This window comes from Anolis sagrei, chromosome 1 (assembly GCF_037176765.1).
Source record: "Anolis sagrei isolate rAnoSag1 chromosome 1, rAnoSag1.mat, whole genome shotgun sequence".
In the NCBI taxonomy this organism is placed as follows: Eukaryota; Metazoa; Chordata; class Lepidosauria; order Squamata; family Dactyloidae; genus Anolis; species Anolis sagrei.
In genome coordinates, this window is record NC_090021.1 from 287,776,098 (window position 1) to 287,790,105 (window position 14,008).

Genomic DNA, 14,008 nt, shown 5'->3' on the forward strand with positions numbered 1-14,008 from the left:
AATTGACTTGGAAAAATCTCAGTGCCTTCAGGATTTTGTTTTATTTCACTTTTTTTTTTGGCAGAGAGGGGTCTCATGGTATTTCCATGTTAAGTAATTGCTTTCATTTACTATTTTCCCAGCATTCTGTCTCTGATGTTGAGCACTTGTTAAAGAAACATCAAGATTTCGAAAAAATGATCCAGGCCCAAGAGGAGAAGTTTGCACAACTGAACAGAAAGACAAAGGTGATGTGGTAAAAATTGGCTAGATGATGAGGCAGAATTTGCTACACAATGAGATGAACTATATTTTACAATTTTTACTATATTTTAGTTCAAAAATTTTGTTAACAGACTGGAATTTGTTTGTTTTCTCTATTTTTCTTTTGTGTTTCTCAGTCGTTCTGTTTTATACCACCCTTCTCACTCGTGCAACATTGTTATTCTTTTTAGACTGAATTGAAGCTACTGAAACAACTTGATTTTGAGCAGAATGAAGAAAGAGAGAGGGGAAAATTGATCAAGGTCCCCTCTCTAAGAAGAAGATACTCAGACAGGAGAATAACGCACACAAGACTGCCAAATGCAAGGAAAACTCAACAATTGCCATTGGTATCATCAGCTCCCAACTTGAAGATACCCCTGGAGCACATTGTTTCCACTAACCAAAATCCCACAGGGAACTTTCAGCAATTCAGTCTTGACTCTAGTAGTACAAATGCACCTAAGTTACTTGGTCTGCAGGATTCTGTTCTGGAAACCCCTAAGACTTCATTGCCATCTAATTTGACATTCGAGCAAACCAACAGTGACTTGTTACAAACAAATGTTAGTGATTTAGAAGCATTGAACATGAAACAAATCTCTCACTCCAGTATGGAAACCAAAGACATAAAGACCATGCCTAGTAGAGAAGCCTTTGATACTTCAACTTCTGTAAACCCTGATTTAGCTCCAGAGAGATTGGGAACTATTTCACAGGTTAGTTGCTATCATCTGTTTTCATGCCACCCCCACATTGAGGGTGGAAAAATAAGGCCCACAAGTTGTTGAACTATCATCTCTAGATAGAATAACTGATGTAGAGAGATTATGGAAACTGAAGTCCAATGCTGTCGGAAGAGTCATGGTGCATGCATGCATCCATGCATGTGTATGCTTGTACATGCCCTTAAGTAGCCAGTTGAATTATGACAACCCCGTTAATTTCATAGACTTTTCTTAGGCAAGGTAAACTTAGAGGTGGTTTTTCCACTTCCTCCTGCTGAAATACAGCCTGCAGCACCTGGCATTTGTTAGCAGTGCCCCATTATTGGCCTTGTTCAGCTTCCTTGATCAAATGGGTATTTAGGCATGTACTATATCAATATGCCTACAAGGCTAAAACCCTTCTTTCCTTACTTCTGGATTTTGTCAACTTTTCTGGTATTTTAACTACAATATTGTGATGTGGCTTGGCACTAGAGGAGGTGTATGAAAGTGAGTGTACTGTTTTTGTGTGTGTCAGGAGCAACTTGAGAAACTGCAAGTTGCTTCTGGTGTGAGAGAATTGGCCATCTGCAAGGATGTTGCCCAGGGGATGCCCTGTTGTTTTGATGTTTACCATCCTATGGGAGGCTACTCTCATGTCCCTGCAGAAGCTGGAGCTGACAGATGGGAGCTCATCCCACTCTCAGGATTTGAACCACTGACCTTTTGGTCAGCAGTTCAGCTGGCACAAGGGTTTAACCCATTGCGCCTCCAGGGTGCAGTGTACTGGGTGACACCAGTCTTAGTGAAGTTACTTACCTTCCTTGCCCAAAATTAAATTCCATCTTTTATATTTATGTATTGCAATTATTTACACACATGACAAGTTGAAAGTGGATTAGTGATATGAGGATGAGTGACTGTAAAGGGTGCTGGTCAACATGTTTGAGTACAGGAAAAACAAGAACTATCATTCAACAAATACTATTATCTATTTTTCCTAATAATAACTTGTTATTTTGTCTTAGAACACACTGTTCCTTTCTCCTTACTTCTGGACGTGGCTCTATGACATTTTTCATGGTCATGTAAGATTTGTTTCCACAGTTCCAATTGCGAATTCAGTTGAATTGGCCTGCATTTTTTTTTGTCTAATATGAGAATTGGATCAATAAGTATCCCTTGGCTTTCACATTCACAAATGTTCTGATGTCCATGGTTTGAATGGCAACGTCCCTTTGGAAGTACTAGACTAAAAGTATAACTGATTTGCCTGTTCAACAGACATGTACAGCTTCTTCCAAACTGAATAAATAGATACATGGGGGTAAACATCTTGCACTTATGGGGGGCTGCTAAATTCATGCACCCTTCATCTTAACTGTGAGTTGCAAACTGCTTGACTTAACATTTTATCATGTTTAATTTTTTGCAATAATATCGTACATTTCAGGTTTCTGCAACATTCCAGAGCCTGGAGGGGTTCCTAGAAAAGAAGGATCAAATACTACCAGGAAACCAAGTAAGTATGAGTTATGTTTATCTTATGGGAATGGGGGGAAAGGCATTTCCAGGGCTTGGAAAAGTTACAATGGGGGTTTTGGGTGCTGTAAACTAAAAAATAATTGCTCCAAACTTTGGCTAGATCAAGGGAAGCAGTGGTACTATTCTATTCTTATTTTGGTGAGACCTAAGCTGGAGTACTGTGTTCAGTTCTGGGCACCACAATTAGAGAAAGATCCAGAGAAGAGATACAGAGGTCTGGAAACCAAACCTCATGAAGATAAGATTTGGGAATGTTTAGCCTGGAGAAGAGAAGACAAATATTTAAATGTTTAAAAGTTTAATGCATTTCTAAATCTCACATTGTGTGACTAATCTTGTATTAACTGCCTGAATTGTTTAGCCCAGCTCTAGCAAAGCTAAATGCATGTACACGCACACAATATCCTACTAACCAAAAGGGAAGCAAATTGTGAATAACAGTGTGAATGATTAATGTGTTTAATCAAAATAAAAATATGTAAAATGACAAGAAGTAGTATAGTGAATATTTGGAGCATTGGACCCAAGTGACTTCCTCTGAACAAACCTTGCCAAGATACTCCATGAGAAATTTACCTTATGGTAGCCATAAGTCAGAAACAGTTTGAAAGCAAACAACAACAAGAACAACAACATGGCAATCATAGTAACAGGATAACTATTGGTAACAGATCCACCTCAAAGACTAAAGCTGGATGATTCTTAACTTTGGTCTATATTTTTTGTAGCCAAAGAAAAGGTCTTGGAACCTTTACTATGTTAAACTTGGAACACAGAAACTTGATTTCTATGGTGATGAAAAGGAAGCATCTAAGGTAATTTGTTTTATATTCCTCTAACTCTTCCTGAAGACAGTTAATGTTTATGGCCACCACCAGCAACTGCCTTTTAAAAATACAGTTTACATTTCATATATATATGTTTCATTTCATTTTTATATTAGCTGATCAAACCTTATTATTTGATAGACATATAGATCTTACAATGCAAAGATTCAAAAGATCATCGCTTTACAAAAAGTGAAAAGGTAGCATGCCAGCCAATGTAGTACTGTAACAGTGGTTCATCTTTTTGCACAGAAAGTCCCAGTGTGGTTTTGGATGTCATGGTACCTGGTCATTTGTTTGAATTATGGAGAGAAGTTTTCTACTGTCATCAAGGCTGACACTCTGTGTAATTTATGAAGCAAATGCTAGATAAACTAGAAATTTAGGTGTAAAATAATAAAATGAAATGTGGTAGAGACAAATGCAGGAGCCTACATTTAGGCCACACACAAAAAAACACAGGTATAAAATAGGAGACACAGTATTCTATATCTGTGTCCCTTATTCAATACCTGTGTTTTAGGGGCTCAGTAATATTCCATGTGGAAAGAACCTTGCAGTTATTGTTAACCAGAAGCTGAACATGAGCCAGCAGAATTATGCTGTAGCAAAGAATGTGCATGCTATTAGATGCATAGTTTTCAATTTGAACGAAGTAATAGTCTTACTATATTCTATGCTAGTTAGGCCTCATCTGGAGCATTGTATTTGGTTCTAGAAACTTTGTTTTAAGAAAGAAATAAACTGATTGGAGCAGGTTCAGGCTCCTCACACCAGAAGCAACTCGCAGTTTCTCAAGTCGCTCCTGACATGAAAAAAAAAGTTGAGATGATAAGATGTATGGAGAACAAAACATATAAGGAAATGTATTGTCGAAGGCTTTCATGGCCGGAATCACTGGGTTGTTGTAGGTTTTTTTGGGCTGTATGGCCATGGTCTAGAGCAGGGGTCCTCAAACTAAGGCCCGGGGGCCGGATGCGGCCCTCCAAGGTCATTTATCATGGCCTCAGTCAGGGTTAACCTAAGTCTGAAATGACTTGAAAGCACATAACAACAACAACAACAACAACAATCCTATCTCATCTACCAAAAGCAGGCCCAAATTTCCCATTGAAATACTAATAAGTTTATATTTGTTAACATTGTTGCTCATTTTAATTGTTATATTGTTTTTAAGTGTTTTTACACTACAAACAAGATATGTGCAGTGTGCATAGGAATTCATTCATGTTTTTTCAAGTTATAATCCGGCCCTCCAACAGTTTGAGGGACTGTGACCTGGCCCTCTGTTTAAAAAGTTTGTGAACCCCTGGTCTAGAGGCATTCTCTCCTGACGTTTTGCCTGCACTTTGGCAAGCATCCTCAGAGGATGCTTGCCAAAGTGCAGGCGAAACGTCAGGAGAGAATGCCTCTAGACCATGGCCATACAGCCTGAAAAAACCTGCAATAACCCATATAAGGAAAGATTGAAAGAGCTGGGCATGTTCAGCTTGGTGCAGAGAGTACATGACTGCATCCTTTAAATACCTCGAGGGTATCCACAAAAAAGAGGATTCAGGCTTGTTCTCTGCTGCCCCAGAGAGTAGGACCTGGTCTAATAATTTTCAGTTACAACAGGGTAGGTTTCACCTGAGCATTAGAAGGAACTTCTTGACAGTAAGAGTGATTCAATAATGAAACCAATTGCCTAGAGCAGTGTTGGGGTCTCCTTCTTTGAACATCTTCCAAAAAAGAGGCAGAACAGCAACCTGCTGAGAGTTTAGGAGATCTTGCGCTGAGTAAGGGGTTGGCTTGATGGTACCCGAGACCTCTACCAAGTTTCTGTGACCCTGTTCCTGCTGAGCCCCTGACTGGTTTCTTTCTGTTGGAAGACAGCAATATATATGCTACACGGCCTGTCACTGGATTCCTTCAATTAGACTGCTGGACTGAGTTACTAGGGGAAGGACATCATCAGTACTGGAAAAGTTTCAACTGTCGGTCCAGCTGATTTCTGTAAATTGAATGGGATGCAGATGGAAGGGCACTATCTTGTCCTTTACCTCAAATAGCAAGACTTCTTGTTTTGGCCTTAATTCATATATTTTCTTCAAAAGTGGTCTTCAAACATATTTTCTATTTCCTTCAATTGCTTCTGAAATACAGAATTGAAAGGCTTTGTTTCTACTTTTTAGAATACAGTTCCAATTTTGTCACTCAGCACAACAAGGGCCAAGTGTGAGAGACTGAAAGGATATTCTGAGAAAGAACATGCTTTCAGCTTAAGGTAAATGATATCAGTGACCATGCATGGAAAATGTGAGGTGCACTTTTTGTTTTTATTTTGCTGCATAATATTTGTTATATGTTTTGTTCATGATATTATGAGGAGGATGAGGACCAAGAGGGACTTATGAAACTGGATGTCACAATCCTCTTGATTACAATAATAATTCCATTAGAAACATAGGCATCTTACATGGGCAGATGGCCTTTGTTGTGTGCTGCAGGGTTTTGTGTTCCCTTCCTCCCTCTGCAACCCTCAAAGTCCCACTCTTGTTGACTTACTGTAAAGCTCCAAAGTTTTCTTGCATAACCATTCCATGATTCACAGCAAGCACGTAACATTACAGAAGTGTCTTGCTACTTTCCTGTAATTAGACACAAAATGATGACATCCATGCAAAGGTCACCAGAGGTCCTTCAGTAGCCTCAGTCCTGGGGTAATCATTGTGTATCTCACTAGAGAGAATTGCTTACCTTGCAACTCATAATCGTGATGTGAGGTGACTTCAGGGCTTTGCAGTAAAAATGCCACCTAGCATAGGCCCAAATTCAGATATTTAGGTAACAGTGAGGAGATGTTGGGTTGAAGCCTTGTGTCTTTCATAGCCAGTTTGATGATATAATATCAATAGACTATGAAACAGGATATGTCAGTTTCAGAGTACCATGGTGAAACATTGGTGACTGTTCCTCAAGTCACAGGAGGAAGGTTTCCTTATGGTGTGGAAAGGTGAAGGCTTTGTTGAACCTCTTATTCATGCCAAGACATGATTGCCAACATGAGTACTAAACTGGAATTCCAGGGCAGCTGCCAAGGAGAAGGCTGCCTCTAGTTTTGGATTCCAGCTAGGCTGCAACTTTTAATTCACACGATATATGGATGTAATTGAACATCTCATCGGTATAGCATACATATCTGCATTTGGGCCTACACTAGATTTATGTCTTTAATAGAATACCAACATATACATAATTAATGTGAAAAACTTAAATGGAAAGCAAAACTTTAGAAAGCAGAAGCCATCTTCTTTTTATTGCCTACATTTTAACAGGGTTTTAAAATAACAAACTTTTTTCATGTATGACTTACAGACTAAGTGATGGATCAGAGTACTATTTTGCAGCACCTTCTCAGAAGCAAATGGAGGATTGGCTGCAAGGATTATGGGGTAAGTTGGGTAAGTTTCATCATTCCTCATCTCACAATTCTGGTCCATGTGATTATTTTGAGTTTAGAAATCAAACCTCACTTTATTATCTTTTATTCCTATGACTATTCTTCAAGAGCATCATGGTATTCAGAATTCTTCACAGAGGGAATTTTTAGACACACCAAATCCAGTGAAGCCTCAGCTGAAACCTTGGATCCCTACAGCTGGAAGATCTGGTGAAAAACAGGCTACCAAAAGTTTCCTTCCAAGGTATATTTGATTCTTTTCAGTTTGAACTCGTGCTTAATTCTTAAATCCTCAACAAAGATACCAAATAGCTTGTAAATGCTTTGTATGATTGAAGGTGCCAATGGCAATTCACTGCTGGCACCTTAGAAATGAAGACAATGCGTAAGATGTTGCTGAGAAACTTGTTTGTGGAACAGGAATGTCATCACTTCTTCTGTAAAATAAGTTAAGATATGAACTTTTTTTTCAAGTTTATTTCAGCAGTGCAATTTTTTCAGCCTTTGAGTTTATAGTTGTGACTTAATTCACATTTATACATAGGTGTAACTTGGAATCTTCAGATAGTTGAATTGATGCTAGTTTGAGCATTTAAAACCTCATCACATGGACCTTGAGAAGCATTAGGGACTGTTTGTCTACAAAAGAGAATTGTACCGTTAGATCCCAAATCGTCCCATTTTAAGTTCTGTCTTCCCATCACACATGTTTCTCTCTTTAGGTTTTTGCCCATTGTTGTGTTGAGAACAATCAAAAGGGGAGTTCTTTTCTCCAGCCTCTCTGTATTACTTTTTTTAATCAGGGAAAACTTCAGTATAGGAAAGCCAAGATTACAATGGGGAATTTTAAGCCCCTTTGCCATGGTAAATCTTTCCCATGTCCTCCTTTCCACCATTATACCAGTGTAATTTTAAACCCTTTGCAATGATCCTATCTTGCAAGGCATTGCTTCCCTTCATTATACCCAGGCATGTAGCCCGGGGGGGGGGGGGGGGGCCTTGCCCCCCCCCGAAATTCTCATGGTGGTTCACGAAAAGGCCTTACTTGTGCATTATTTAAACTGTTATGTTTATTCATATCATGATCTGATCACCATACTCAATATATCCCATATGCATGGGAGTATTGGGGCAACGATACAAAAGGTTTGCTAGGGTAGACCCTCTTTCACTCAGACTCAGCCCCCCTGAAACAAACTCTACCCCCCCCCCCAAATCGAAATCCTGGCTACGGGCCTGATTATACCAGTGTGATTTTAAGATCATCTTGCAAAGTTTTGCTTCCCTTCGTTATGTTTGTGCAATTTTAGACCACTTTGCCATGATCCCCTCCTGCTAGGCTGTCCTTCTCTCTATTAGACCATTGTTATGTTTAAAAGGTAGCAAGAGCACAGTTTCAGGCCTAGATTACTATTAAGGAGAAGATGCAGTGAAAGCAAAGCAGTGATGAATGGCCATTCCTCCACATCACTGAAACAATTCAACGTGGACAAATCTGTCAGGTCCCATTACTTGTGTTTCTTGGCATTAGCGACTTCTCTGGTGTGCTTGGAACATGATTTTTCACCCATATTCTAAACTCCCTCCTTTCAGCACTCTTCAGCTCCATTTCGCGGATGAATGGCAAAAGATGGTGGCCAGAAGTAGGCAAATGTCATCTGATGGGCTCCATGTCACTTCATCCTTGAAATGGATCTAAAGTGTCTTACAATGAGGAAAACACTCCATGTGGTGAAGTCCTAGGTGATGACAGCCATGAACTTTGTAACAAATAACATAGCTCCTACATCAACAAATGACTCACTTAATAAATTTGCAGTTCAGAAATGTCAGATTGAAGGAGACCAGCTATGGAAAGAAAACAAAGGATGTTTAATTCTCCTTTTCCTACTGTTTTAATCGGAGCAATAGTTCATTATTCTTCAAGCATAGTTAAGGAGTAGCTGGTTTGTTTAAATTTCAACTCAAATCACAGTATATCACAGCGCAGTAGGAAAAGTATCTAATTTTCCAAAAGGATTCAGCCAATTTTGCTAATTTTTTTTTTTTGTTGACAGGAGAACTCCTTCTTTCACAGTTACACGTGGAAAAAAGCCAATTGAAGGTCTTCATACATTACAAGAATTGCCACATGGGTTTAGCGTAGCCTTTGTGCAAAATTCTGAGGATTCTGGTAATACTTTCCCCCTTTTATTAATACTATATTATATTAATATATGCCAAATTTTATTATCTGGTGTTCAGCCTTTCTGGTGGCATCAGTTCCATTTTGTTTTAATCATGAATCACCCCAAACAACACAGATTATTTAATGTTAATTCTGCTTTATCCCTTATACTTTGTTTTAAGGCTGTTTGAACTGGAGGTGTAAATCTTGGTAACTTTCATTCTGATTAGCAAGAACTGATAATTTTATCATTTTTCTTCTCACTGCATATGTTTTTGAAGACTATTTGTACATCAGGACTTCATCTGTGCAAAAGAAAAAAGAGGAAGTGTATGGAAAGCTTGGAAATATTGTTTTCTTTAGAAAAAATGCTGTTTTATGCATAGGAAATGCATAGTACATTTTTGTGCAGAAGTAGTCTTGAACAGCAAAATGTCTCCTCTTCTTAAAACTCTTTTTCAAGATTTCCCAAGAAGGAATTGCCATCACAAGAAATCCATTTAAAAATATTTTTAGAATATTATATCTATTCTTAGTTTCTGTCTAATCTGGGAGAATGTCATATAATACCATGTAGAATACACATTTAGAAATATTTTGTACCAGCCACAGGCACATTTTACATATTGTCTGGAGGCCGTTCACAGGTGTCTTATGAATTTCATATACAGTATATTGTTTAATTCTTACTAAATTTAATTATGAAGGTAATGGAGGAAGATGGGATAGAGTAAAAAAACTACTGAGTTAAAATATTTCATTCTCTATCAGCTAGTTAGAGGATTATTGAGTTCCCCCCTCGGGATTGAGACGGATGGGATATAAATGTTTGAAATGTTTTGAAATGTTTATTGGTCAGATGTCAAGCTACACACTAGCTCTGTGAGGTTTGTGGCCATCAGACACTTATTTTTGTCTCCTCAATGCTTGATGATGTCATTCATTGTGCAGTTCCTGGCTGTCGCTATAATAAAAGTGTTGGGCTTCCACACAAAGCTACATTCAGATGGTAACAAGTTGAGAAGACCACATCTAAACTAAAGAGTATGAAGAAATGTTGTCTTGATCACAACAACATTGTAATTGAAAATCCCCGGTTCTTAATCTGTGACTTGAAGAGAATAGTAAGAAATAGAATCTAGAATTCATTGTAGTATTTTGCTGGTAGCTTTCCCCATTCACAATGTTATCAATAACTATTTCAGATGCTACTTCTATGACCTCTACAGACTCTGATCCACCAACTTTATTGATACCTATGCCATCAGATATCTCTGAAAGCCATCTCAACCTACAGCCTTATCCTAACAGAGAAGATAACAAAGAAACATGGGGGCAAGAAGACCAAGGTAACATCAGCAGACAAAAAAGAGTAGGGACAAGATACTAAATGAAACCTTTAATTAATTACATTAGTTTAAACCAGGCATGGGTAAACTTCAGCCCTCCAGGTGTTTTGGACTTCAAATCCCACAATTCCAAACTGCTGGTAGTCTGTTAGGAATTGTGGAAGTTCACGTCCAAAACAGCTGAAGGGCCAAAGTCTGCCCATGCCTGGTTTAAAGAGATGATTACAGTTCATTTTCTTAAATTAAGACAGGTTCTGCGAAGAAGAGTGAACAACAATTCAGATAATAATAATAATAACAATGACGACAACAACAACAACTTTATTTGTATCCTGCCCTCTCTCCCCGAAGAGACTTGCTACTTTTATAAGGCATTGCCATCACATCATTCAGTATTATCCAATTATCCGGGCGGAGGCCAAAAGGAGGCACTAGACAGAGAAGGATAGTCCATTTTACAAGAAGAGGGGGATTGAAGGAGTAAAACCATTTCTCACTGATTTTCTGTTATTCCCCCCACCCATGTTGCTTTTGTGGAAACAATCCTCATTTATGAAATGGGGAGGGGGGGAATAGCTAGCAAAAATTGGGAAAATTGTTTTCCTCCTTCAACTCCCCCCCCCCCATAAAATGGACTATTCTTCTCTGTCTAGTGCCCCCTTTTGGCCTCCGGCCACATAATGGAACAGTACCCATCATTCTTTTGTATGCTACTTTGGATCTTAAGGTGGCATATACAATATTTACTCAAGTATAATGTGGCATTGATTGTACTGCACACCTCAAGTTTGAAGGTGCATGTTGCAAAAAAAAATATATTTCTTATCCAAAGTAATGTGTTTCCTGCCTCTGGCCGATAGGCAAGAGAAAGCCACATCCCTCCATCAGGCTGAGGCTGGTGAACTTGCCATCCTTGACCTAATGGATAAGAGGCAGTTTTCCAACTGAAGCCTCATTCATGAGATCTTCAAAACTGAGGAGGAGGTTTTGAAGGCCACGTGAATGAGGTCAATTGGGACTCCTTGCTTCTCAGCTTGATGGAGGGCGTAGGCAGGATTACGTGCGCAATTCTAATGTACCATTGAATCCAATAAACATTTCACTTTGGGCTATGTAATTTAGCAAAAAAAAAAGGTGCATTCGATTTGAGTAAATATGGTAAATGGTGCATATAGAAAGCTGGCATATAAATGAGCTAAATAAACGGTTGTCACATGTTGGTAAGAGTTCTGTGTGCCTCTTTGCCCACTTCACTCACCAGCTGTCTTTTGGGTCAAACAATGATGTAAAAACCAGGCATTCCCTTTAACTGTAGCCTCAGGTGATGGTATTAGATTGCGAGTTATCTTTAAGGAGATGGATAAGGCACCTTGAAGCCTCAGTCCTAATTGTATTCCCTACAACTTTTAGAAGGATGCACCAGGTTGTTTTAAGGATAAGGCTCAAATAGAATATGACCAAATACCTATTGAATCCCATTGCAGCAGGGTAGGTATTAGTGTAATTTAACATTTGCAGCTTAACATTAGGATAAGCACAAAGAATGCTCTGTGCCTTTTTCCCACCAGCTTTGCCCTCCCAGCAATATTTTTTCCTAGTCATGTTTAATCTCCTAAGGGTCCAAAGCCAGAAATAAACCTTCTGAAGGGAAAATTCTAGAAATGAGTCATTTTAAGAGATCAAGTTTATCACCACACCTTGTCATCTGGGGCCCCTTCCGCACAGCCCTATATCCCAGAATATCAAGGTGGAAAATCCCACATTATCGGAGTGTAGATTAAATAACCCAGTTCAAAGCAGATATTTTGGGATTTTCTGCCTTGGTGTTCTGGGCTATAGGACTGTGTGGAAGGGCCCTTGGGCTCCTAATGCATTTTAATCAGCATATATATGTCCAGTACAATCTCTTTCATCTATGCAAAAGAGTGGAATGTGCAAACCAAGACACTGAGAAATTAACATCTTGCATTCTTTAAAATGTAAGAATCCAAACTAAGAGAAACAGAGTGAAAAAGGAAGCTTGGCTAGATATTACATTGAATTCTTAAGGGTAAAATAATAACTTGAAAAAGTCTGACTCCGATTACACTGCCTTTGCATGAAGCTCCCTCTTGTTCTCATTACTCGCTTGGCCTTTTTCCAATGCAGGAGGTATGTGAAACAGACAAATCACCAACCAATCTGCCATAAGATTTGCAATGCATTCCATAAATCAACTCTATATAATTCTATGTTGGTTCCATAACATTTCCTCCTGGGTCCCACGTTTTCATAGTAGATACTTGGTGGAAGGCCTAGCAACCTCTTTTTTTCTTTTTACTAGTAGAGATTTTGCTTCATCTCCTTCAGGAATGGCAATCCAAACATTGAGCTTGGCCTAGGCTATCTCATATCTGATTTTGGCTTCTCCCAGCAACTCTGTAATACACACACACATACACTACTGTGCTTCTTTATACAATACAATTATATATTGCATATGGATGCTTCCAGTTCAACCTCTGGCATCTCCATCTTACTAGTAGAGATTTTGCTTCATCTCCTTCAGGAATGGCAATCCAAACATTGAGCTTGGCCTAGGCTATCTCATATCTGATTTTGGCTTCTCCCAGCAACTCTGTAATACACACACACATACACTACTGTGCTTCTTTATACAATACAATTATATATTGCATATGGATGCTTCCAGTTCAACCTCTGGCATCTCCAGAGAAGGCTGGGGGGGGGGGGTATTCCTGTCTTGAAAATGCTAGTGAGTGCAGACAATGGCCCTCCAGAGAGTGTTAAACAATCATCTTTCAAATCACTACCTTTGCCAATTGGATCTGTTGGCAATTGTAATCCAACACTACTTGAGTCTCACCTCTTCCCCACCTCTGGAGTAGATAATACTGGAATACAAAGACAAAGGGCCAATCTTTCTGTTATAAGTGTTTACAAAATTCTTACAAGTGAAAGGATCCTGGAATGCTGAATTAAGTTAAGACAAACATGGCTAGGTAGCATATTTACAAGAAGATCTCAGATCTCTTCCCAGTTTCTTAAGATGGAAGGGGGTGGACTAGACAACCCTCAAGACTGCTTCCAACTCCAAGATTTTATCATTTCATAAGAGCAGATATGAGAGACTGATCCCTAAATTTTATTTATGCACAACACAAACCTTACTATCAACTTTTGATTCTAACATTCAATGTCAGTATAGAATTAAGTGATGGCTATAGCTTTATGAATCTGCAGTGGTGCTGATATTGTGAGGAATCATTTAGTTAAATCAGTTTTTAAGGCTATTTCTGTCATCCTCATTTTCACCTCTGGAAAAAAAATCTTTTTCAGAAGCCAAAGCTGAACTAACAACAACTGAATTTAAAACAAGCTATGACAGTCTCCAGATTCCAGAAGTAAAAGAGCCAGAGCCAGATTTAAAGAAACAGAAGAAAAAGAAAGAGAGGAATGTCTTTAAAAAACTTTTTAGTAAGAAATAAGAGCAAAAGAAAAATTACCGGATATGCTGGGTTTTTCTCCTCATGCCACCGCATTGCCTTCAAATGTTCATAAAACACAAAGACTATGTATATTGGATAGTGTTTCCAAACAAAAAGCACAATGAAAGCCACTGTCTATAATTAAGCACAATTACTGTTTATAGTGCCATTTTAAATTGTATACATTTCAAGCCCATAAAAATGCAACTGTGGGAACTTGAATAAAAATTTCTTAAATCA

At 38.6% G+C, this 14,008-nt stretch overlaps 1 protein-coding gene across 2 annotated transcripts in view; it reads left to right on the forward strand.

Annotated features, from left to right (window-relative positions):
- SPTBN5 (spectrin beta, non-erythrocytic 5) overlaps nt 1–14,008 on the forward strand; it is a 116,762-nt gene extending 102,754 nt beyond the window's left edge. The window contains exons 56-65 of one of the 2 annotated variants that reach the window (XM_067462835.1): nt 123–227; nt 435–962; nt 2,404–2,472; nt 3,224–3,310; nt 5,497–5,588; nt 6,680–6,765; nt 6,873–7,008; nt 8,822–8,937; nt 10,137–10,280; nt 13,620–14,008. In XM_067462835.1, coding sequence (XP_067318936.1) covers nt 123–227; nt 435–962; nt 2,404–2,472; nt 3,224–3,310; nt 5,497–5,588; nt 6,680–6,765; nt 6,873–7,008; nt 8,822–8,937; nt 10,137–10,280; nt 13,620–13,768 — 1,512 coding nt within the window. In that variant the 3' untranslated portion in view covers nt 13,769–14,008. The remainder of the gene's footprint in view (nt 1–122; nt 228–434; nt 963–2,403; nt 2,473–3,223; nt 3,311–5,496; nt 5,589–6,679; nt 6,766–6,872; nt 7,009–8,821; nt 8,938–10,136; nt 10,281–13,619) is intronic. The other variant, XM_067462836.1, reaches the window with a different exon arrangement.